The sequence below is a fragment of the Triturus cristatus genome, chromosome 8, assembly GCF_964204655.1.
Source record: "Triturus cristatus chromosome 8, aTriCri1.1, whole genome shotgun sequence".
Classification (NCBI taxonomy): domain Eukaryota; kingdom Metazoa; phylum Chordata; class Amphibia; order Caudata; family Salamandridae; genus Triturus; species Triturus cristatus.
Genome location: NC_140591.1, coordinates 866,600,551 through 866,625,288, shown reverse-complemented (window position 1 = coordinate 866,625,288; position 24,738 = coordinate 866,600,551). Strand labels below are relative to the sequence as shown.

General features: G+C 46.9%; 1 protein-coding gene across 2 annotated transcripts in view; it reads right to left on the bottom strand.

Annotated features, from left to right (window-relative positions):
• The window catches only part of SENP7 (SUMO specific peptidase 7), a 991,910-nt gene that overhangs the window by 258,882 nt on the left and 708,290 nt on the right, over positions 1–24,738 (bottom strand). For both annotated transcript variants that reach the window (XM_085622390.1, XM_085622391.1), the window contains exon 17: positions 12,780–12,982. In XM_085622390.1, the coding sequence (XP_085478516.1) occupies positions 12,780–12,982 (203 nt within the window). The remainder of the gene's footprint in view (positions 1–12,779; positions 12,983–24,738) is intronic.

Genomic DNA, 24,738 nt, shown 5'->3' with positions numbered 1-24,738 from the left:
AGATTTGAAATAATGCATTTTCTCATAATCGTTGAAAAAGAAGCGTGTTTCTTTCCTGCTCCCATAATACCCCACCCTGTCTTGGGGGGGATGAGGGGGGGGGGCTTTGCTGCACCAATGATGCGGCCCTCAGGCAAACCCCACACTGTTTTTTGACCCCGAGAAAATGTTTGTGAGTACCTATGCTTTAAGGAAAACAGGGCTGCATTTCAAATAAAATAGAAAAAGGACCTGCCATATTAATAAGCAATAACTGACATGGTGGTCTGCTGACCCCAGTGGGCAACCATCCCTCTGAGAGCTGTGATTCCTAATGGGTCGCAAATTGCAACCTACGTCATTAATATTCATGAGGGAGGTCAATTGCAAACCCATTATGAATCGCTACATGAAATTCATTGGGTTTCATATATTAGAAAATTGCCTTCCCTAAAATTTGTACATATGGCCCTAAGAGCTTGTAACTCGCTCACCCGTCTTGTTGAAGGGAGAGGGACCAAAAACACAGCTTTTAAAGGACAACTATGTAGGTGCTCACACTGAGTCCCCATAAAAAAAACATCACAACTAAATTAAGGTCCCACTGGGGCACAAGAAAGAGGGTTGAAGGATACATATGTGTTAACCACTTCAGAAAGTGCATTACAATGGGGATTTGAAAAGGGAGGGCTGGTCTGAGACAGGTGAACACCGACAATCCCCCTAATACCTCTTGACAGTACCAATCACACAATCCATTTGGGGAAGGGAAAGTGCGAATTGTAGGACCTGTGACCATCTGACCTGCAAGGGATTTATGTTTATGTCTGCTCACCAAGCAACAAAATTACTCCATCTGCCAAAGTAATCAGCTTTGGTGGAGGGGTGTTGCACAAATAGGATGGCATCAAACATCTCCGGTGGCAGCTGAAAGGAACTCAGAAGTCCCAGTTCATCTCCAGGCAAGTATGCGGAGGCCTCAGAGATTGAGGTGCAGAAACATTCTCCTCAATTTGGAGGGATGGTGTAGTCTGGATGGTAAGTTGAGCCATAGACAAGTGTAGAAGCTCAGACGGTCTGAATACCACACCCTTCTTGGCCAATTCAGAACAATTTAGCCCAGTCTTGGTGAATTATCCTCAGAACACGAGGAATTAAGGGTATGGAGGGAAACGTGTAATGCAGCTGAAAGTTCCAACTCAATTGAAACACATCCCTCAAGTCTCCTCTCAATGGATACTGGAGGGCACAGAACTGCTGACCAATCATTTTCTGAAGGTGAACAAGTCCACCTGAGGAGTACCCCACTGGGGAAAGATCTCCTGGACTACCTTTGGTAGAATGTGCCACTGGGGATTGGCATGATAGCACCAGCTCACGCTGTCAGCTTTGACATTTAGAGACCCCACTTGGTGATTGCTGGTGAGCTAGATCCCTCAGCTGTGTGCCCAAGAGCATAGTCTCAACACTTCTAAGTAAAGGAGATGAAAGTGCAGTCCATTTTGATGTACCACACTGGTGTTGTGTTGTCCTTCAAGATATGGCTGGACCAACCTTGAATTGAGGTTATAAAGGCCGTTAGCGCCAACGGAATCGCCAGCAGTTCCAAGTTGATGTGAAGAACCTGTTCCTCAGGAAACCAAAGACTTCTGATCTCCAGATCCTTGAGATGAACTCACCACCCTGAGGTGGAAGCATCTGTCCCTACCGTAGTCACTGTTAAAGGGGAAATAAGGCCATCCTGTGACTCAGGTTCACCTCGTTTCCCCACCAAACCACTTTGGCTGCAGCACTGGAAGAGATCATGCTGTAGTCTGACAGGTCTACTCCTTACTGTAGCCATTACCTGCGAAGGCATTACTGCAGTGCCCCAATATGCGCACGTGACTAGGGGAATACAGGAAACCAGCAGACCTGAATCTTGGCACCCTCAGAACTGAAACTCACGCCTCTTGTTATAAGGTTGGAACCATTTCTTTGATGTCTGCAATACTCTGTTGAGGTGGAAAGGCGCAGAAAAGGGTGGTGTCCAGTACTGATTCCATTAACTGGAGTCGTTGGGAGGGCCACAGGGGAGATTTGGGCTCACTGATCGATAAGCCTAGGTCAAACAGCAAGAATACTGTCAACCGCAAATTGTGTAACACCATCAGAGGATGTGGCCTAACGGCTAGAGCGGCCAACCTTGAGGCTGGGGAACCGGGTTCCAGTCTCGGCAGGGGAGTTCAATAACCTGTGATTATGGGCAAATCACTTAATCTCCCCATGCCTAGCAAAATTGATGTGTCCATCTGTAATACAACTGGTACTTATGTAAAGCACTCCAATACCTTTGGGTCGAGCTTTGATTAGCCAGCCATCCAGGTATGGGAAGATTGGAATGCCCGACCTTCTGAGGTGGGCCACAACCATTGCCATCAACTTTGTGAAAACTTGAGGTGCCAATGCTAAGCCAAACAGGAACACTACAAATTGATAGTACGTAGAAACCACCATAAAACACAAGTAGGTCTGGTGGAATTGCAGGGTAAGGATGTGGAAGGACGCATCCTGCAGGTTGAGTTACATCATCTAGTCTCAGAGTTCCAACCGGAATAACACTTGAGTCATGGCTAGCATCTTGAACTTTTTGTTCTGGAGGAACAAGTTCAAGTCTCTGAAGGTCAAGTATTGGGTGCAGACCACCGTCCTTCTTAGGCACTAGGAAGCAATGTGCGTACAACCCTGACCCTTTTCTGGCTATGACACTAACTCTAATGCTCCTTTTCGTAGGACTGCTGTCACCTCTTGATGAAGTTTTGTTAGGTGGTTGTAAGGGAAAGAAGAGGGTGGGGGATGGAAGGGGGGGCCTGAAGAAAGGGAGTGGCGTAACCCCTTTATGCAATTTGGAAGACCCACTGGTTTGAAGTAATGGCCTTCTAGGCCAGGAGAAAGAAGGGCAACCGACCCCACAGGTTACAAATGGGAGTGGGGAGCAAACTAGGCTTGACTGCAAGGTGGTGCGGAGGAAGAGGAGTTGCTGGGCGGAGCCACAGCTCTTGCTGCTACTGGGTTTGGAGTTGGTAGGCCTGGCATTAGCAAAAACAGAAACCTCTTGAAAGGCCATCAAAATGCTTGAACTGGCGAAAATCCATTTTAGGAGGTGGCAGTTGAAAGCCCATGAAGTGGGCTGAGGCCTTTCTGGTTTTGTACCGGTCTAATGTCGAGCCTGCCTTTTCCCCAAAAAGGCGTGAACCATCATACAAAAGGTCCATGAGGTTGACTTGAACATCGGATGAAAAGTTGGACCTGTGCAGCCAGGCATGCCGCTGAATAGGGACAGAGGTGCCCATTGCCTGGACCACACAGTATACAGTATCCAACCCAGTTTTAATAATTTGCTGGGAGGCATCCTATCCATCCTGGATAAGTTTTTGGAGGTGTGCCCTCATATCTTCCAGTATATGAAGCACAATCACCAGGGCCATGTCCCATAGAGCATGGTTGCAGCGAGATAGGAGGCAAATTGCATTCAGAGATTTAAGCGACATACTTCCCACAGAGAAAGTCTTCTTCTTCTCTCAGGCCTTTAGACACTTCGACTCAATGTCCAGAAAACAATGTTCGCTGTCTATCTGGACTAACATGTTGCCAGGATTAATAAGCTTTCAGGTGAAGGGTGGGTAGAATGAAACAGTGGATCATGTAGAGAAGGACGGTAACATCTAGCCACCAGTCTGTTAACCACAGGAGCCAAAGTGGGTTTGTCCCATTGTGCCAGGACTGGGTATAGGAGGGCCTCATGGATGGGCAGTAATGGTTATGCTGTAGGAGTTGTTAGTAGTAGAACCTCAATGAGGGCCTTGATCTTACTCTCTATTGTAGGAAATGTATGGTCCAGCAACTCTGTTGCTTTCTTGACTATCATATGAAAAGATAACCCCACTGGAGTGGAAAGCCCAGTAGGAAAGTCCATTACCATCTCTGACAAAGTATCTAATCCACTTGCATAAGATAGCCCTTGTAGCCCATGGCCTTGGTCTGTCTTATCTTCACCTCCGTATGGATAAAAGCCTAAGGGGTCTGAATCGGTGCCAAACAGGTCATGCATCCTGTTTCTGTACTCCTCCTCCACCAGGATCCTCTGCGCCTGCCTCTTGATCTGTTCGGTGTCGCTGTTTCAGGGACAGGTGCCTATGGCACAGTGTCCAACTTCGGAGGTGGAAGGGGTGGAAGCGCGAGTGGAGGCGGTGCTGGTCATGTCATAGGTGATTGTGGTATGTCGAACCTCAAAATTGGTTCTAAGACAGAAGGTGCTGGTGTCTGTCTAGGCAGGATGGGGCCAAGAGACGTCAGGCCAGACAACTAAACAGCAGGAAGCTGTATGGCATCATCGGGCCTGAAGGTGCGCCGGATGGCGGCGCCACTCTGGCAAAGATGGAATACATGGCGTTGAGGAGCACAGGATGGTCAGATGCTGGGCAGTGAATTCAGGAAGAGTGTGCGGCAGATTCTCCACCAAAGGGGGGAGGAAAATGGTGAATCCGGTGGAAATTGAGGAAGCTCCAGGGCTGGGTCCTTTAGAGTCGCTGGTGCAAGGCAGCTCAGAGAAAGTTGGACTGGTTTCACAACATCAAACCCTGGATCCAAGTATGAAGATCCTGTGGGAGTTGGACAATGTCTGGGTGACTTACCATTTCACGTCTTGTGATTTTTTTGTTTTCTGCGCTTACCTACTGAAGAATGTCATGAAGGGGATTCAGAACAGGGTCTTGAAATTCAACAACTTTTCCTGTCACCCTTGTTATGAGCCATGAAGAGCTTGGCCTCACACTCTTTGATGGCCTTAGGGTGCATGCTCTAGCAGGATTCACAGGAGCACGAGTCATGATACAGCCCAACGGCCCTGAGACATATGGAGTGAGGAGTCAATAATCAACAGTTGTCCCTCACAATCCCTGCAGGGTGAAAAACCATAGCGCTTAAGTGTTGACATCATACTGCACTAAGGGAATTTTCTTAGAGGAAAACTCACCACCCAGAAGAGCGAGCTCTAGATCTGCCTCAATGAGGCAGAAAAACGGAACTGAGGTTGTTGTGTCGAGGTGGATGCTACAGGGCTTTGTTGATGTCATTGGACAGTGCTTCCAGCGCTGACACAAACCAGCACCCACTACTGTTAACCTGAGAAGTTTGAAGTTTCCAGGTCCAGTCTGATGCCTGGGTTAATTCTACATTAGATTAATGTGCTGGTAAAAGTGTCCATCAGAAACAGAAACTATAAAGACGTTTCAGTCGACTGCACAGCCATTCTTAAATGTAGTTAAACAATTAATTTCCTGTGTATAAAGATGACAGATGTAAACAATTTCAAACACCTGACACAGCTCAAATTATGACACTATACTCTGAAAAGAAAGGGCACCCGTCAAACCTCTATAATACTCCCACATCTCAAATCTCTGTGCCATAAAATTATTCAATACATTTCCCTACAACTGTGTAAAGCAGGTCATACCGAACAACATTTTCACCGTGCTAACCAGACCAGATCAACAAGCAAAGATGAGAATTTTAATGTAATGCTGAAAAATCAAAGTATCCAAATTGTACACTGAGACAGGTGTAAAGTGGCCTAATGCTTATGCCAATGAGTCGCCCAAAACCAAAAAACAAGCTGAGTGCCCATGACATTTTAATAAAATGCCTCATGATTCTTTATTCCACACCTCTACCATCTCCACCTATACCAAATGTTCACTTGACTTTTTTAATATTGAACTATTGCAAACCACTTGTCTGCTGTTTCAACATCTTCCTTCCCCAAATTGAAGAATCTCTGCCAACATGCCCAACTGAATTCTGTCACAATCTGCACCCAGGATACTTGGAGCATCTCAAAAGACACCAGTGAAAATCATCATTTCAGCAAGGCCCCCCCCTACCAAGTGCTGCTCGTTGACCACACAGCAATAAAGTGTTGACGACTGCCCTGCTCTTACTGCAAAAGAATAATGGAGCTTTCTAAAGATGGAGTGAGGAGGGGGACAACCCAACAGGGAATCACAGCCGTCTCATAGTCACAAAATTTCAGAATGCTGCAGCCTCTCCTCCCATCCACAACTACACCCTGAGCTAGAGGCCCCACTAGTACCCAGCCTCTGCCTACTTCAGTGTGGGTAGGCCAGGCCTTTTCTCAGTAGGTTTGATGGGCTGTTTCTTCATGTGGCTCTGTGCTGAAGCAAAACAATGGTGGGCCAGAAGAGCGCAAAAAGACAGTGCTCGTCACCCTTCCCGGGGGTAGATGATCAGTCTACTGTAAGAATGTATTCCTAGAGGTCCTCAACCAATACAAACAGGACTTGAATAGAACCTCGTACCCCTACTGATTCCAAAGGAGGTGTAACCATGGTTCCAATTGCCTTTGGAAAGAACAGTGCACTGACTTGCATTTGCACTGCCAATTTGTCAAAGCATGTCAAGAAAACACTAGATGGTATTAAGCTGCCTATTCCTGACCAAGATGTAAAACTCCATTTATTTATATAGCAGCTACTGCCCAAGGACTGTTTTTGAGGAAGAAAGGGTCGGTATTTATAAGGGAATTTGTAGTTGTAACCAGACCATAAGCCAGTGAAAGTATCCAACTTCTCTGCCGATTTTTTCCCCAAATGTATTTGCCCACAATCCGGTTCACCTTTTGAGTCATTTTCACCTGGAGAAAAATATCTGGTCAAATAAGAGCATACTACATTTTCAGAAAGAATGTATACATGCGGTTGCCCAAAGACTGGTCTGGCACAACTGCACCAGCAGAGGGACTACAAGTCTCAAACTTCTTTGGCAGCAGGTCAGAGGAGGGGTAGAGTAGGTGGGCCCCTCATCCACTATCTCGCTATAAAGCGCTTGACCTACAACCACTGCGTGGGATTACTGCATCAGTGAGGGAACCCCAAGTACCAAAATTCCTTGCAAGCAGCTCAGAGGAGGGGATGAAAAAGGCATCCTGGTCTCTTCCACCATCGAATTATAAAGCGCTTGAACTACACCCGCTGCGCTGGACGCCCCCCGGCCAAGCGCATGCACATCTGTCATCAACCAGGGAAAGCTAGGTTGGACAACCCCCCTTGGACAACAGCTAGGTATTTTAAGTGCTTTTATGTTCAACAACTTAGGAATCAACTGCACTTTTCAGGAGCGTCTCAGGTCTTGGCTAGCTAGCTGCCACTTGATAGCATCCCAGTCTCTCATCATATAGCCAAAGATTTGGGAGCCTCCTTAGGGCTGTGTGAGGTATAACAACTGGGCTAGGAGTGCCCTGTGACTTGAACGCTTACAGATCTTGTAATTTTTATTACCCGTGCATTTAATCCACCTTATGCCACAATGGGCAAGCACAAAATCAGCAGCTCCAAACAGCCTTGGAAACCGAGAGCAGTACTTTGGACTCCTTTGTAGAAAAGGTACTTAGTGTCCTCTCTAAATAGATTTCACTGGAGGAAATACGTTTACCACTAGACAATGATGGCCCAATTTCAACATCACCAGTGAATTTTGAACCCAGTATTCAAATGGGGAACAACAACCTGGATCCAAATCAAGAAACTGTTTCTCTGAATTCTTGCTGCCTGAGTGAAACTGCTCCTCGAAGAGGAAAAAAAAGGGGTGCTCGGACCATGAAATCAACTGTTGGCCCAATCAGCCCCTCTGTGGCTATCATTACTGAGACACCGAGATTGAGGGAGACACTTCTACATGGGACACCTTGTTAGAGAAACTGAAGTGCGTGTTTGAGAATTGTGTAAATCCTTTACTTGAGCATTTATGCATCATGGAAGGGGCAAGTGCTTACCCATCAAAATTCAGAGGATGTCCAAGAGGGGCATCAGTGGTCTCGCAGTCGAGGCCAAGGGGCTCAGGCTTAGTTGTAAGAATGCTGCTATCCTGTTACTCTTTAACACCACCATCAGAGCCGACATTGTCCTAGTTAATATGTGCTTGACAATTGACACTGATTTGATTTTTAGTGCCTTTGTCTGTTTATGCAGTCACATCAGGGAAGCCCTGTTCTCAATGGCCAGACGCATCATAAAAGACCAGGCAAGTTGGTTTAACAAGGCCTGCAGCCAGGGAAGCAAGTGGGTTGTTGCATAAGCAATAAATCGGAACCACAGGGATCGAGACAATATCCTTAGATGTAGATCCATTTATAAACTCGCTTTAAAGAAGAGGAAGCTAATGCTCGAGAAAGAATACTGGGAGAACCTTGTTGCCTTGTGCTCCAACAAGGACACCAGTACTTTCTGGAAAATTGTGAATTAAGCCAAGTTTAGTATTGGGGGCGGCCTAGGCACAAATATCAATGCAGAGCAATGGGTGGAACATTATAGGTCCATTTATTGCCTGGAGGGCAGTACTTAGTCCCAGCCCACTTTCCCAACCAATCCACCCTTTATCCATTAGGTTTGAGTTTCAGGAGTTAATCGCTGCCATCTCTGAAAGCACCTCAGGAAAGGCCCAGGCCCAGAGGAAGTCCTGGTGGACCTATACAAAATGCAATTTCAACTTTTGGGCCCCTGTCTTCAACAATGCCATTAATTGGGCCTGCAGTAGGGAATTCACCTGCCACTTGGCACACCACAATTATTGTTCTGGTGTTTAAAAAAAAGCACCAGGCAAGACCCACATTGCCATAGGTTAATTTCGCTGCTAGATTCAGTTGTAAAGTTGATTGGTCAAGTTGTTCTCAATAGACTAATGGCATGGACGGAAGAGACCAACATTTTATCTGAAGTTCAGTATGGTTTTAGAACAGGTTTAGGCACATTAGAACAATACTTAAACCTCCACCTATTAGTAAATATTCGGTGGCCAAGCAAGGTCAGCCTTATATATGTTTTATGGACCTCAGTTGTGTCTTTGCCCGAGTCAAGCTGCCAAAGCTTGGGGCTATTTTATATAGCATGGGTATAGACTAAGCTTTGATTGATTTTCTTTGTTCATTACACACCAAGGTATCTGCATCTATAAAATATTGTGTAGGGGGTGATTGTTCTAAATTATTTGTCTAAGAAGGTGGGGTCCGACAGGGCTGTGTCCTCGCAACTATATTGTTATTATTTTACATAAACAACCTTAATGCTTTCCTACTTTTACATTGCATGGATATCCCGAAGGTGTGCTAAAAACGTGTCCCAGTTTTAATGTATATCAATGATGCAATTTTAATGTCAAGGACCCTCTTTTCCCTTACAGGCCCAATTAACAGTTTTGTTTTACTTATGGATAGCACAGACCAGGAAACTAATTTTACTAAAACATATTATATGGTGTGTGGCCAAGAGCACAGTAAGACCCGGCCAATTTTTATCAAGGGAAAAAACTAGGAGTAAGTTATGTGAAGGACTGTGTGACATTAGATTTAATGCTATTATGGATGTCTGTTTGATCAAATGCTCACGCACCCGAAACAGACATTTAAGAGAGGACTGCCTTGCTTGTGATTTTGGCAACAAAATATCCTGGCTGCTGCACTTTAAATCGATAGCTGAAATCTTAGGTCGGCTAATTTTGTGGACTGACCCCAGCAGATAACATGGGTTGAGACAGCTTGGGTTAAGGTCAAGTTAAGCACATATGTGACACTGTACACGATAGGGGAGGACCTGAAAAAGCCATCCATACGTGATTATGTAATAACTCAAACCACCGCAGACATGGAGCGATAGTTAACCAACCTATGGGAGAGGTCACTGCTAACTAGATTTTGTTTAGTTTTCCTCTGGGAGAATATGAGTCAGGTACTGTATTTATGTGTCCATTTGATGAACTTTCTACGTAAACACTGCTACCCTTTGTATTCTTTTTGTAAATTTTATAAACATTTCGCAAGTCTTTTTTTAAACTGGTTCTTAGGAATAGTGGGTTTTATGAGTGTAAGCCTGTACTGTACTTCAAGAATGCTGAGCACTCTCGTAATATGTTATAGAGTGTTTAATCTCCTAGAGGAAGTGGTCAATACTACTACAGATGCTCTTTAAATTATTAACATTGATCTGTTTCTAAAAGAATGTTCACTCTCTCAGAACAGAATGATTCTCAACTTTGTATTTGCCATTAAGGGAGATGTCTGTGCCACTGTTAAAACTGGGGGTTGCCTGCAAATGCCAGTGAATTTACAGGTCATTCATCAGCGAGTTGAAAGTATTTGTTATCATGTAAAGTAACTGCATACTATTACTGATAATTCTGAATGCTATGATTTGTTGGCAAGACTAGCCTGGTTGGTAGGGAGATGGTGATTTATGTTATTGGTCTAGTGATATTTGCCGCTCTTTTTTCCTGTATTTTCATTAACAGTTACTAAGGGCCCTAATAAATGCTGTTACCCCATTGTGGCCCTTTTTATGCTCCTTCTTTATCCCTTTCATATTCTTCAAGGGATTAAGGAATAACCATATGTATTGGTTGAGTACGAGAGGCTCTTCAGTAGTGTATTGGTGCAGGGGATGTGGAGGAGTCCGCTGTAGCCGAGGAGGCGCACATGAAGTTTTGTCATAGGGATGATAAGCTACAGGAGGACTTAGAGACCTGGGCCACGTTGATGGAAAACTTACAGGAAGACCGGGAGGGGAAGAAGCAACAGGAGGCCCAAACTTAAGTACAATCTTAGGGAACGGAGCCTATGTTGACTGGAAACATACAAGGGCAAATGGGGAAGGGAAGCGGAAGAGAGGTAACACTCAGAATTAGGGAGGTCAGGAGGGCAACAAGAGCAGTGGAAGAGTGGGAGGGAAGTGAAAGAAGGAGAAATAAATATATCACCTGCTGAAGGTTATGAATGTATGTTTCCTTGAACACCTTTGTACTGTTCCGGAGATATGGGAGGGAGTAGGGGAATTGCTGCTGGGGATCAGGAACTGGGAAATAGTTAGGAGACTGTGTTCCTAGCAAGTCGTTGGGGATCTAGATGTTGGGAACAAGCAGCATGATGATTGTACCAAATAAGGTTATTGTTCTTGTTTTGATTTTTGTTTGCATTCTTTTTTTATATGTGATTATGATCTCTGCATCACTGAGTGCATTTGATCGAGCCCTGATGGAGGGTACAGTGTTAATAAAAAAGAATGATAAAAATAAACCTTAAGCATTAAAATGGAGAGGGCACAAAGGTTGATAAGATGAACATTCAGTACTTTTAATACTAATAAAGGGGACATTTTAAAACTAAAATCATGTAAACATTTTAATAGATAACTTACTGTAGACAACTTTGCTAGATCATTAATTAGAAGCTCCTGCTTCACATCGACATGGAGATTTCACCTTAACATCTGAATTGTAAAATTTGAAAATGGATATGTTTGAGGTCTTGCTTGTGAACTTTGAAAGCCACTTACCTTAAGTTTTTCTGTATCACATAATGTCACACATGCACCTGCCTACTAGAAAATGGACACTTAGAGTATGCAATCTTATTATATAAATTGAATTTGTCATAAATGTGTGTATCATTTTCCCCTCAGATAGCTCCTCTCCTTGACAAATTCAAGGAGACTTCTGCATGATTTGTCTGTGATCACTGCTGCTTGTTAATAAATACATTTTGCAGACTCATACCAGACAAAGGTGTTTTCGAGGAAAACCCTCAGAATAGAATAAGAGTAGAATGTACCCGATTACGACAAACCCACATTTCTCACTGAAAAAAGAGAACAATAAAGTCCAGTGTTCAGGGATATTTGCATTACAGAGAGGAAAATACTGCAGAGCATGAGCAATCTGTAGAAACGTGTCTCAAAGTAGAAATGTCCAATTCCTCAATAACTCTGCTGCTGCCCATTTACTGTTATTTCCTGCATCTCTTTTCTTTCGAAGAACAACATTTAAAAATAGTCAGCAATTTGTTTGAGTTTTAAAGAAGTGGCCCCCTTAGTCAATAGGGAGAAATTGTGGGAGTGGTATTACAGGAGTGAAACTAGGGGGTCAGGAGAACAGGACACTTGACACGTTGTCAATAGAGTGCATTATGAAGCATTTTCTATGGATGAAAGTAGGAACTAATACTCTTGTATGCATATTGATGTCTCCCTGTGATTGGCTGTTTTAAATACTACTAATACGTAGACATCTTGCTTAAAGCAAAATGTCAGACAGTCTAGGGTTTCAGCATTTTATGAACAGCAGCAATCGTTTGCTCTGAAAGGTTTTTCATTTAGCATTTTGTAATAGAATTATATCATTGACAAACTTGTAAAACTGTTTGACGATGTTGAGTCACAGAATTAAGAGGAAACAAATTCCATTAACATATATCTGTGCCACGTAAACCATTGCTCACAACAAATAAGACAGATGTAAACATACTCTGCTAGAGGTGGGTAAGAGTGGCACCATGGATTGCAAGCACAACTTGTCGTAGGATTAGTTGTGAGAAAAGACTGCCAATTGGGAAGCTGGAAGTCAAAGATGCTGGCTCTGGAGTCTTGACTGGGTAGCAAACGTTGCTTAACCGCCAGAATGAGCAACTACTGCGTCTTAGGAAACTCAAGATCACAATGTCCTGCAGGAATGAGATTAATATTTAGTGCTGGAGAGCTGTTTCTTCCCATACTAAGCTCAGTCTGACTGATCATCATCTTGCACCAGCTGATTTAAGCATTGATAAAAAATTCTCTGGGCAAACAATGTCATCATCCTGCACTCCTCCTATGGCACCCGAGACCCCTCACTTCACTTACTAGCTCATTCTATGCACCAGCCCCATCAACCTGCCCCGTAGGGATGAACCAGAGAATATGTTTGGTTACTGTGTTATTTACCTTCAGCCTGGGGACTGTGATTTCCGCTCAGTTCTTGTTTCCTACTGTAAGCATCACTAAATACAATGACTGTGCTTTTCCTAGCAGGGTCATCCAGCTCTTCCGCTTCAATCAGATGCTGGGGTTCATCAGGGAGTTTACGTTCCTCATATATTGCTTTTTCCAGCCAAGGGAAACAGATAACTGCAAGGTACCAATGTGATCTGTAGAAAACAAAAATAGAAAAGAAAACTGGAAATTAGAATAGTGCTGCAGTCACAACACTGCAAGTAATATTGTGTTTGTGGCATAAGAGCTGCAAGAATTGTTTTTCAAACAACATAGCTCAATTTTGACAATGTTTTATTAGTCGTCGACAAATACCAGAGGAAAAAGTTACTTACCTTTTGCAACTACCTTTCTGGTTGACACTCTAGCTAGATTCCTCACCTCGTGAATCCTCCCACACCAGCTGATGGTGCCTCCTCCCATGGATGTGACACAGATTCATGAAAGGTGTCACATGCTGACACCAGGTTCTGTCTTGTTCCCCACTCCCTTAGGGGCAGACAAAGTAAGCCGGAAACCAATACACCACAAACTGACCAAACCTCAGAGCTTTGAGGTGGTGGAAATTGTGAGGAACCTGCAGATAAATAGAGTATCTACCAGAAAGATAGTTTCCAAAGTTAGGTAACTTTTTTTTATTAGATACTTCTATCTGCAAATTCCTTACCCCATAAGTCAATACCAAAGTAGTACCACATGGAGGTGGGTCTGAGGAGCACTAAAGACAAACCTTGGCACAAAACAGGTCAGACATTCCACAACACCAACAAGAGACAGAGTTGTAAAGGTCAAGCCAGAGGCCAATCAGAAACTTTAGCCCCAGGGCACTAACTAGGAGGCAGAATGAGGACAGCACAACATACTATCAGCCGTAAGTTCCTGCAATGAATACTGGCAATGCTCAGTTGAAGAAACTCCAGACAAACAGCTCAAACACAAGAAGGGTCCCTTGAACACCACCTCATATGCCCCTAGACAGGAGAACAATGCAGGGTGCGTGTCAAGAATTCCTGTCATACAAGGGAAACACGCCCTTATGTAAACAGGAGAGCTGTTACATAACTCAAGGGAAACACGCCCTTATGTAAACAGGAGAGCTGTTACATAACTCAAGGGAAACACGCCCTTATGTAAACAGGAGAGCTGTTACATAACTCAAGGGAAACACGCCCTTATGTAAACAGGAGAGCTGTTACATAACTCAAGGAAAACACGCCCTATAAAGGGAGGAACCGGGAGGTACAAGGCTGTCGGATATTGTGTTTACACCGACGTACCTGCTTCGTGAAGAGCAGTGTTCCGGAGTGGTGCTCCAGTAAGGCAAGAACGGAGGTAGGTCGAGTCGTTACTCCCTGGGCCGTGTCTTGCCCCATCGTCACCTGTGAAGGACCCGGAAGCTCTACCGGTCAACCATTGAGCTTCGCGTTTTGACTCGGCTGAGTCCAAGCGCAGTGGCGCTTTTGCTGGTTGGAGTCGTAACTCCCAGCCCGACCAGAGACACAGGGACTGCCAGCTGTAACGCACACCAGGAGGTGTTTGCCGCGTTACAGACTCGGAAGTCCACAGGATCGATCGAGCGGCTGCTCTCGGTTCAGTCTTCTTGCTTGTGATTGGGGTATCGGTGACGCATCACCAGGAGGTGACTCCGCGTCCCGGTGCAGTCTGAGGAAGAGGTTGAGCGGCTGCTCCCTTCAGGTAGAGACCCCGGCTGGGTGTTTCCCTGACTCCTCGATTCTCCCCAACACTCTTCGTGCCCCTCACAGCCTACCGATTGGCATTGTCGGCCATTTCATTTCTGCCCTCTGTTGGCATACGCCGGGATCGGCGTATATGCAGAGGACGGTTAGGACCATCCGTGCTGTGGGCTGGTAACGTACTTAGCCTGGAGGATTCCAGTGACTATAACTTTTGTTTGTTCTTTGTATTTTATTTGCCTTCATTAAAAGAACTAACCCTTCACAAGTGGTTGCGTCCTCATTGTCGTGTCTGTTAAACGATCCTGAGACGTTCAGGGCGTTACAAAATATCCGACCTTAATAACACTAACTGTCTCCCGGTCGATAACAGACATGGCAACACTTGATGATGTGCTGGCTGCTTTAGCGGCCATGCAAGTTGAAGTGGCTGCCTCTAGGCAAGAAACAGCCGATGTAAAAGCCAGACTGGATGCTATCCAAATGGACCCGCTCACGCCCAGCACCTCCCTCACGAACCAGACCCCTGCGGTAGTAGTGGAAATGCCGGTAGCCATCCCCTTGGCAACACCAGAGAGGTACAGTGGGGATCCTAACACAGTGCAGGTATTCCTCACACAAGTGGCGCTACATTTATCGTGCAAACCAAAGGCGTTCCCCACGAGTCAGGCTCGTGTGGCTTTCCTTATATCCTATTTGGCTGGAAACGCGGCACAATGGGCCGTACCTCTGGTGAGCAGGGACGACCCCCTCTTATGTGATTGGGGTGCTTTTCGCGAGGAATTCCTGAAGGTATTCGACAGAAGGGCTGACTCGTACACGGCGGACCGTGAAATGCTTGAGTTGAGACAGGGATCCAACGACCTGGTGCAGTATCTCAACGCGTTCCGAAGGCTGGTTGCGGAAACCAAGTGGCCTGTTGCTAAACAGACGGCGCTCTTCCATCAAGGGCTGTGCGATGAGCTCAAAGACGCCGTGGCTCATATTGACCCTCAACCCAAGACATGTGAGGGCCTTATCAACCTGGTATTACGGCTGGAACATAGGCTAAGTGAAAGAAAGGGGGATCATGGGAGAAAAGGAAAATCCCTTCCATCCTATGTGACGGTGGGAAGTCCTGAAACTTCCACCGCATCCAAGGGAGAACCCATGGACATCAGCGCAATACGAGCGAGCCTCACAGCCACGGAGAAAGAGTCACGCCGTAAACAAGGATTGTGCCTATATTGTGGCAAAAAAGGCCACTACGTACGTGAATGCCCTGCCAAACCGAAGACGTCACGTTATCGGGCCAACCGGTCGGTAACAGCCGTGGTGGACATACCGGCGGAAAACTAGAGGACTCCAAGACCAGAGAAGGGGCATCTCGGAGTCACTCATCCATCCCTTCACTTTCCAACTCGGTCACTAAGGGACAACGACACCTGTTTATCACGGTGCACGTGGGAGTGCATGACCAGTGGATACCCGTTGTGGCCATGGTGGATTCAGGGGCCACTGGCATGTTTATGGACCACAACGAGGCATGCAGGCTAGGGCTAGTGCTTCTTCCCAAAGCAGTACCCGAAGACGTCTATGCGGTAGACGGAAGGCGATTGGTGACGGGGCCCATCGGACAGCACACGGGGGTCCTTCCGATGAGATATGGGAGGAACCATTTGGAACAAATCGATTTTAACATCATCCGAGCGCCCCAATATGGCGTCATATTGGGATTGCCGTGGCTACAGAAACACAACCCCTTTGTGGATTGGCCAACACATCGCATCGAAATGACGTCACCGTATTGCATCCTGCATTGTGGAATAAGAACGGAATCCCTTGACGCAGATGAGAGCGGGAGTCAGACGGTGGCTACAGCGGCAGAAAAAGATGTGGCTCTCCCCCAGGCTTATCACAGTTTTGAGGATGTATTTGATGAGGTGAAGGCGGAAGTGCTACCACCACATAGACAGTTTGACTGCCAGATCGACCTGGTGCCAGGGGCCAGCGTTCCCAGCGGCAGGCTGTATGCCCTGACGGAGCCTGAAAACGTGCATCTCCGGGGGTACCTGGATAAACTCCTCAAGCTAGGATTCATCCGCCCGTCCAAGTCTCCGGCCGCCTCGCCACTCTTCTTCATCCCGAAGGCTAATGGGGAGCTGAGAGCCTGTGTGGACTTTAGGGCATTGAATGCGATAACCATAAAAAATCGGTACCCCTTGCCTCTCATCAGTGTACTTCTGGAACAGGTCAAGAAAGCTCGTATCTACACCAAGTTGGATTTGAAAGGGGCATACCATCTGGTGCGCATGAGGGACGGAGACGAGTGGAAGACCGCCTTTAAGACCAGGTTCGGCCTTTTTGAGTACCTCGTCATGCCGTTCGGTCTGTGCAACGCCCCGGCAGCCTTTCAGTACTTTTTGAATGAGGTATTCAGAGAGGAGTTGGATATCTACGTGGTCGTATATATCGACGACATCCTCATCTATTCGTCCAGTGTGGAGGAGCACGTACACCACGTCAAAGCTGTGCTCCAAAAGCTGAGGGAAAACATGCTGTTTTGTAAACTCAGCAAGTGTGACTTCCACGTCACATCCGTGGAATTCCTCGGAGTGATGCTGAGTCCAGAGGGACAGGAGATGGCAGAACGAAAGATCAAGGCGGTGAAAGAATGGCCGGTGCCCCAAAGCGTGAAGGACGTCCAAAGTTTCATTGGCTTCGCCAACTTTTACAGGCGGTTTATAGATGGATTTTCAGGAGTGGTGGCCCCAATCACACAGCTACTGAGGAAGTCCAAGGAGTTTGTCTGGTCCCCTGAAGCGAACAAAGCCTTTGAGGCCCTGAAAAGCGCCTTTGGTAAGGCGCCGGTGTTGGCTCACCCCGATCCGGATCTCCCCTACGTGGTGGAAGCGGACGCGTCGGATGTGGCGCTGGGGGCTATCTTGTCCCAACGCAACCACGACACAGGGGTGCTTCATCCCGTTGCGTACATGTCCCGCAAACTCAACGACGCCGAACGCAACTACCATATTGCGGAGAAGGAGCTTCTCGCAATCAAGGACGCCTTCACCGAATGGAGGCACTGGTTGATGGGGGCAAGACATGTGGTATCGGTGTACACGGACCATCGGAACCTACAGTTCATGATGGCCACTAGACACCTTTCTCCCAGGCAGCTGCGGTGGATGATCTTCTTTGCGGGGTTCAACTTCCGCATCACATATCGGCCGGGGACGGAAAACCGGAAGGCGGACGCCCTGTCCCGTCAATCTGCAGTTAAGGAACCATTGCCTGCAACCGAGCGTTCCATCATTTCCCCGAGGATGGTATTGGGGGTTATCCAACCGGATACTTTCCTGAGGGGAATAAAGAGAGGGATCAGGTCATTCGCATGGCGGAGGTGGCTCCTCAGTCACAGAGAATGGCAGCTGAAGGACGGGATACCCCTGAAGGGCAGGTGCCTATTGATACCCACGCCTAGGCTAAGGAAACAAGCATTCATCTGGTGCCATGACTCTCCATGCGCAGGTCATTTGGGCTTTGAAAAAACGGTGGCTAGCATGGGACGGCATTTCTGGTGGCCAACCATGAGAGTGGATGTCAGGAGGTGGGGACAGGAGTGTCCTACGTGTGCTACCATGAAGGCCGACCATGGCCGAACCCAAGGGCTCTTACATCCACTTCCGACCCCGGATAGACCATGGGATAGCATATCACTGGACTTCGTGGTGGGCCTACCGGTAGACCAGGGGATGACGGCAATACTGGTGGTGGTGGATTACTTGACGAAAATGGGGCACTTCATCCCCTGCAAGAGAGTCCCTACGGCCGGGGAATTGGCGTCACTACTCCTAAAGAATGTGGTACGACTGCATGGATTACCTGGGGTGATCGTGTCGGACCGGGGGTCGCAGTTTACTGCGCAATTCTGGAAGACTTGGTGCACTGCGCTGCATGTTAAGACCGCCCTGTCCACCAGCTACCACCCTCAAACGGACGGCCAAACCGAGCGCCTGAACCAAACGCTCAAACAGTATCTGCGATGTTTTGTGGACCAGGGCAGGGAAGAATGGGTCGACTTGCTATGGGTTGCAGAGATAGCCTATAACAACGCCACTCACAGCTCCACACAGTCATCTCCGTTCTATAGCAACTATGGCCAACATCCCAGGTTCTTGCCATTTCTACATCCGTTCAGAGAGGACAGGATTCCCGCCACAGCGGACAGGGTGGCACACATAAAAGACACGTTGATGCGCTCAAGGGCTGTCCTAATAGAGGCCAAGAGAAGATACAAGGCTGCGGCAGATAGGAAGAGAAGGCCCGGGCCACTGTACCGCACTGGAGACTACGTCTGGATATCCACAAGAAACATGAGGTTTCGAAAGAACAGTGTGTTCCATCCCAAGTACATGGGCCCCTATCGAATTACCAAGTGTATGGGTCCCGTGAACGTGAAGGTGTGCTTGCCCCAGTCATTGCGGATACACCCTGTCTTTCATGTATCATTGCTCAAACCAGCACCCTCCAAGCCGTCTGGGACACCTAGGCCGGTATGCGTGGAGTCGGAGGTGGAGTATGAAGTGTCGGGCATACGGGCGTCCAAATGGCGCAGGGGGAAGCTGTGGTACCTGGTTGCGTGGAAAGGCTATGGCCCGGAGGAGCATTCATGGGAACCGGCTGAAGGGGTTCATGCTCCGCGCTTGGTCTCCTTGTTCCATCGGCGTTTTCCTGCCAGCGCTGGACCCGTGGGGAGCCGCTGAGAGGGAGGATGTACTGTCAAGAATTCCTGTCATACAAGGGAAACACGCCCTTATGTAAACAGGAGAGCTGTTACATAACTCAAGGGAAACACGCCCTTATGTAAACAGGAGAGCTGTTACATAACTCAAGGGAAACACGCCCTTATGTAAACAGGAGAGCTGTTACATAACTCAAGGGAAACACGCCCTTATGTAAACAGGAGAGCTGTTACATAACTCAAGGAAAACACGCCCTATAAAGGGAGGAACCGGGAGGTACAAGGCTGTCGGATATTGTGTTTACACCGACGTACCTGCTTCGTGAAGAGCAGTGTTCCGGAGTGGTGCTCCAGTAAGGCAAGAACGGAGGTAGGTCGAGTCGTTACTCCCTGGGCCGTGTCTTGCCCCATCGTCACCTGTGAAGGACCCGGAAGCTCTACCGGTCAACCATTGAGCTTCGCTTTTTGACTCGGCTGAGTCCAAGCGCAGTGGCGCTTTTGCTGGTTGGAGTCGTAACTCCCAGCCCGACCAGAGACACAGGGACTGCCAGCTGTAACGCACACCAGGAGGTGTTTGCCGCGTTACAGACTCGGAAGTCCACAGGATCGATCGAGCGGCTGCTCTCGGTTCAGTCTTCTTGCTTGTATTTGGGGTATCGGTGACGCATCACCAGGAGGTGACTCCGCGTCCCGGTGCAGTCTGAGGAAGAGGTTGAGCGGCTGCTCCCTTCAGGTAAAGACCCCGGCTGGGTGTTTCCCTGACTCCTCGATTCTCCCCAACACTCTTCGTGCCCCTCACAGCCTACCGATTGGCATTGTCGGCCATTTCATTTCTGCCCTCTGTTGGCATACGCCGGGATCGGCGTATATGCAGAGGACGGTTAGGACCATCCGTGCTGTGGGCTGGTAACGTACTTAGCCTGGAGGATTCCAGTGACTATAACTTTTGTTTGTTCTTTGTATTTTATTTGCCTTCATTAAAAGAACTAACCCTTCACAAGTGGTTGCGTCCTCATTGTCGTGTCTGTTAAACGATCCTGAGACGTTCAGGGCGTTACAGTGCGACAGAATCCACAGGAGTCAGATGCCACCTGATCTGAAGGAAGGCAAGGACAGTTGGGTGAAAGTCAAGAAAACTAACTGCATCACAACTGAGCACTGTACACAGTCCACTTGACAAAAATGAATCTGCCATTATCCAAGACCAAAACGGTAAACACCAACAATCATAGGGACACCAAAGGAATGCTAAATTTCCATTACAAAAGACAAGGCAACACATTAATAGCCGGCCAGCAAGCAAATGGCAAGAGGTAAGAACCAGGGACAGATGTCAAGAAGAGCACAAGATAATAGCAACACTGCCAAACCTTGAAGATAAATGTGAGTCAGGAAATGCACCCCATTCAAGGTTAATCAAACAGCAACGCGCCAGCAGTCCACATGCACAATGTAAGAGGACTCACTAGCAAAGGACAGCCAACCCCGGAGGGAAAGCGGATAAAAGCAACACCACCAAGGCACAGCAGAAGAGTACCAGAGTCCAGTGGAACAGAACTGCCACAAATCCCAGCAAGGCAAACCGGTTAGAAGGTTAAGAAGCACCATGACCAACTGGCAAGCGCATACCCAAGCAAGGAGGTATCACATATTCAATCCACTGTGGGCGATAACACCGCAAGGCAGAGTGAGACGCATTTTAAAAGAATGTATAGCAACAGCCTAGCCCTAATCCCGAATCAGCTACTACATGTAGGAAGAAGTACACAGATCCCAACCATCAATGTGGTCAACGGACATAAGGAAACACCCAAAATATGCGGGTCCATCTGCAGAGGGGAATCACACCTCCCAGAATCCACTTGTTACTGAGACAAAGAAATACCAACTGCTGACATGCAAGCTGACCCAGCAGAACAACACAGCGCCCAGCACACCAAAGTCCTTAAGAAGCATCCACCCAGCACCCACAAGTGTCCATCATTTAAAGATGGTTACAACATGTAGACACCCGCTGTAGGACGTCTTCCCAAGCATAGAGTGAGCCAGGAATGTCCAACCGCCAAAAGGGACACAAATGGAAAAGGGGTTCACTCAGACAGAAAAAGAGGGGCTACAGCACTGGCAGCATGGCATGCCAGCACTTCCACTGAGCACACAGCTCAGCACAAAGCAAGATGACTGAAGTAAAGAGACCTAGACCTGCAAACCCACCTCTGTCCAGAACGAGACAAAAGTGAGTTCGGGAAAAAAGGACTCACCGTGGCAATTCAACTCAAATACAATGACCCTCTGCAACCGGCAGTGGTGAGGTATAGCACCAGCAAATCAACAACAAGGAAGTCACACTATGTAGGCTAGCCCATGCCAGTAGAACCAAGAGGTATAAAAAGAATGCACATGCAAGACAGAATATACAGTGACTCACAGGAGCAAAAAAGACTTTCAAAGGAAAGCTCTGTGAGACATCCCATCACCACTGGGGGAGGGGCTGGAATCCAGTGTTCCATGGGAAAACAAAACTCAACAACTAAACAGGACCCAGAATGGCAGGAGCCTATACCACAACAGTAACAGGTGGCAGGGAGTGCAGTGCACTGTCCAAAACAAAAACCTCATAGGCCAGTGGAAACAGACAGGACAACATTTGTTTCATAAACTTTATTTGGTTTAATCCAAACCATCAAAGTATGCCCAATCAATAAATAACATTCAATAAAAAGTATTCTTTCCCATTTTTCAATTATATAATACCATTTTAAATTGCAATCAATTAATAACATCCTCTCGTGTAATTAAAGTGCTCAGGGCCAGATATACAACAGATTTTTGCATGCACAAATGGGTTTTAGACCCGTTTGCGCATGCTAAAAACCTGTGGGCCACGTACTAATCCTATTTTGCAAGTCGCTAATTAATTAGCGACTCGCAAAATAGGGTTAGCGACTCGCTATTAGGAAGGGGCGTTCTGAGGGTGTCCCTTCCTAATAGCGAGTCTGAACCCTATGCGGTCGCAAAACACTCGCAGTTTACCACCCTCTACAAGAGGGTGGTAAATCGTTCGCAAACGGGAATGAGTCCCCAGGTGACCCCTTCCCTTTTGTGAATGGGTGCACAAACATTTTTTCCAAAGCAAGACCACTACGTGCCCTTAGAAAATGAAACAAAAACGTTTCATTTTTTTTTTTTAAAACGCATCCCGTTTTCCTTAAAAATGCTTTAATTCAAAGCAGTCCCAGACATGGCGGTCTGCTGAGCCCAGCAGGCCAACATTCCTGGGAGTAAATACATAGAAAAAACCTCTTATCTGACCTTTCCAATTTTTCAATAGTAATCACTTATATATAGACATTCCCCAGAACAGTATTACATTGCAGAAGCAACTTTCTTTTTCATCTTATTGTTTTATTTTTTTACAAAAACATTCATATGATATTTTTTACGTATGAATTATACATCATTTTTAGATATTTTTATAAAAATATTTCCACATGGAGTTGCGTTCAAACAATCAATAAAATTGAGAAACAAGAGAATTTACTCAGCTCCTTAAATTAGGAAAACAGTTTAAAGAAACTCACTTTTTGACAGAAACACATTTGAAATACCCCCAATGGAAAAACACCATCACACTATCATTCTCACCTGTCATACTACTCATACATGCCATCAATCACACCACATAAGAAAATAGCTGAAATCCACATCTGATTTGAGATCCTGCTTAAATTTTAGTCCATAAATTTAGGAGTCTTAAATGAGCAAAAGATGTCTTATTCAATATGTTGGCAGATGATTCTTCTATGGATCTCCCAGATTTGTGATCACTGGTCTACGCACGTTTCGGAGACTAAATACAAATTTCGTGTCTCCTTCTTCAGGACCAACAGTTAAGGAATTTCTTTATCATCTGTGCGGTAATGAACGGGGGTTCTATGGAAGAATGCTGTCTCGTTCAAGATAGACTGATCCGTGTTCCAGGCTCGTGTCATCCTGTAGGAAGGTGGAATCTGACTAATGGTTGCCCCCAACTTTTTGCCTGGTATTTGAGTGGTTTTTGACTAGTCTGGCTGGGATCCTGCTATCCAGGACCCCAGCCTATCTGCTTTCTCCCTAAAACTAATGTGAAGTACCCTAGGTACAAACTAATTGGATGCTGAGGATGCCCTGACAGTCACTTGTAGATAGTACCCTAGGTACCCAGGGCATGGGTCCCTCAGTAGGCCTACCAGGGCTGCAGCACTTATTGTGCCACCCTGGGACAGCCATACAAACTGACACCACCAGACCACTACTGTAGTCTGGGTAAGGTGGTGCTAGCACCCCTTACAGGGATATAGGAATCCTATATCCCAACCCTTTACAACACATATACTCTCATAGGTCACCCCTATAGCAGGCCTTGGTAATCCTACAAGGCAGGGTGCTGAGGTATGTGTGAGGGAGCACCCCTACATGAGTAGGGCCTCTCTGCAACCTTCGTAAAATCATTGCTGGGTTGTTTGTAGTGTAGCCATACCATATATTCTTAACCGCATTATAAGTCTATCGCGATAACGCGATAACTTGAGAATGGCTACACAGAACCATATCGTGTTTGGTGTCAAACATGTAGAAATCATACCCCCAGTCCAGCCATGGGCATGAGGGTACGATTCCCCCCTGCTAGAGGGGCGATATGGGAAAAGCGGCAGAATTTAGACACCAATTTAAAAGTGCACAAGTAACACAAAATGGCTACTGCCCGCCACCTACACGACCCTGGCTGGCTGTTGCTGGGGAAAACCCCAGCCTCGCCAGCTGGACAATAGGGCTCCTGTGGCAGGGAGGTGCTAGCATCTCCCCAGACAGGATAATGTGGATTGGAACAGGGTGGGTGCACCAAAAGTCCTTTCAGAGTTGCACGTAGGCAGCTGCAGAAGCTTCATTCTGCATACACCGCTTGGAACCAGGCGGGAAACACACAAAGGGGAGAGGGTGTAGCCACCCTTTCCCGCCTCACCTACCATTGGTGGACACTACTCTGGACACTCCCCTAATCTTGGGGATAAAGGTGAATAACGTGGCCCCAGAGCCTCAGATTAATCTTGAACTTTACAGTCTTGACCTTCGACTTGCTACTGCCCAGCTGACAGAAGAAATCTCCCTTGGGATACAGGAGTTATCCCCCTGCTTGGCAGGCACCTGAAACACTGCAAGTGACCCGGTTGGAACTTCGCTGCTCTCACGAACTTCGACGACTTCCAGAAACCTTGAGGTGGGTTTCCAGCGCATCCCAGAGGCCAGTGAGTGTGCTCAACGAGTTTGGGCACCGTGGACCGCGTGGGTGCCGAGATCCCCAATACCCGAGGACACCGGCCACCTCTTGCATAGCACATGACCCTGACCAGTGGGGAAGTTGTGCTTTGGCCCGTTTACGAGCCAACCACTCTACAGCAATTGTGCCAAAGATCAGCGCCCTAGCCCCCTCCGGTGGCCCGTGGGTGCCCTTTTA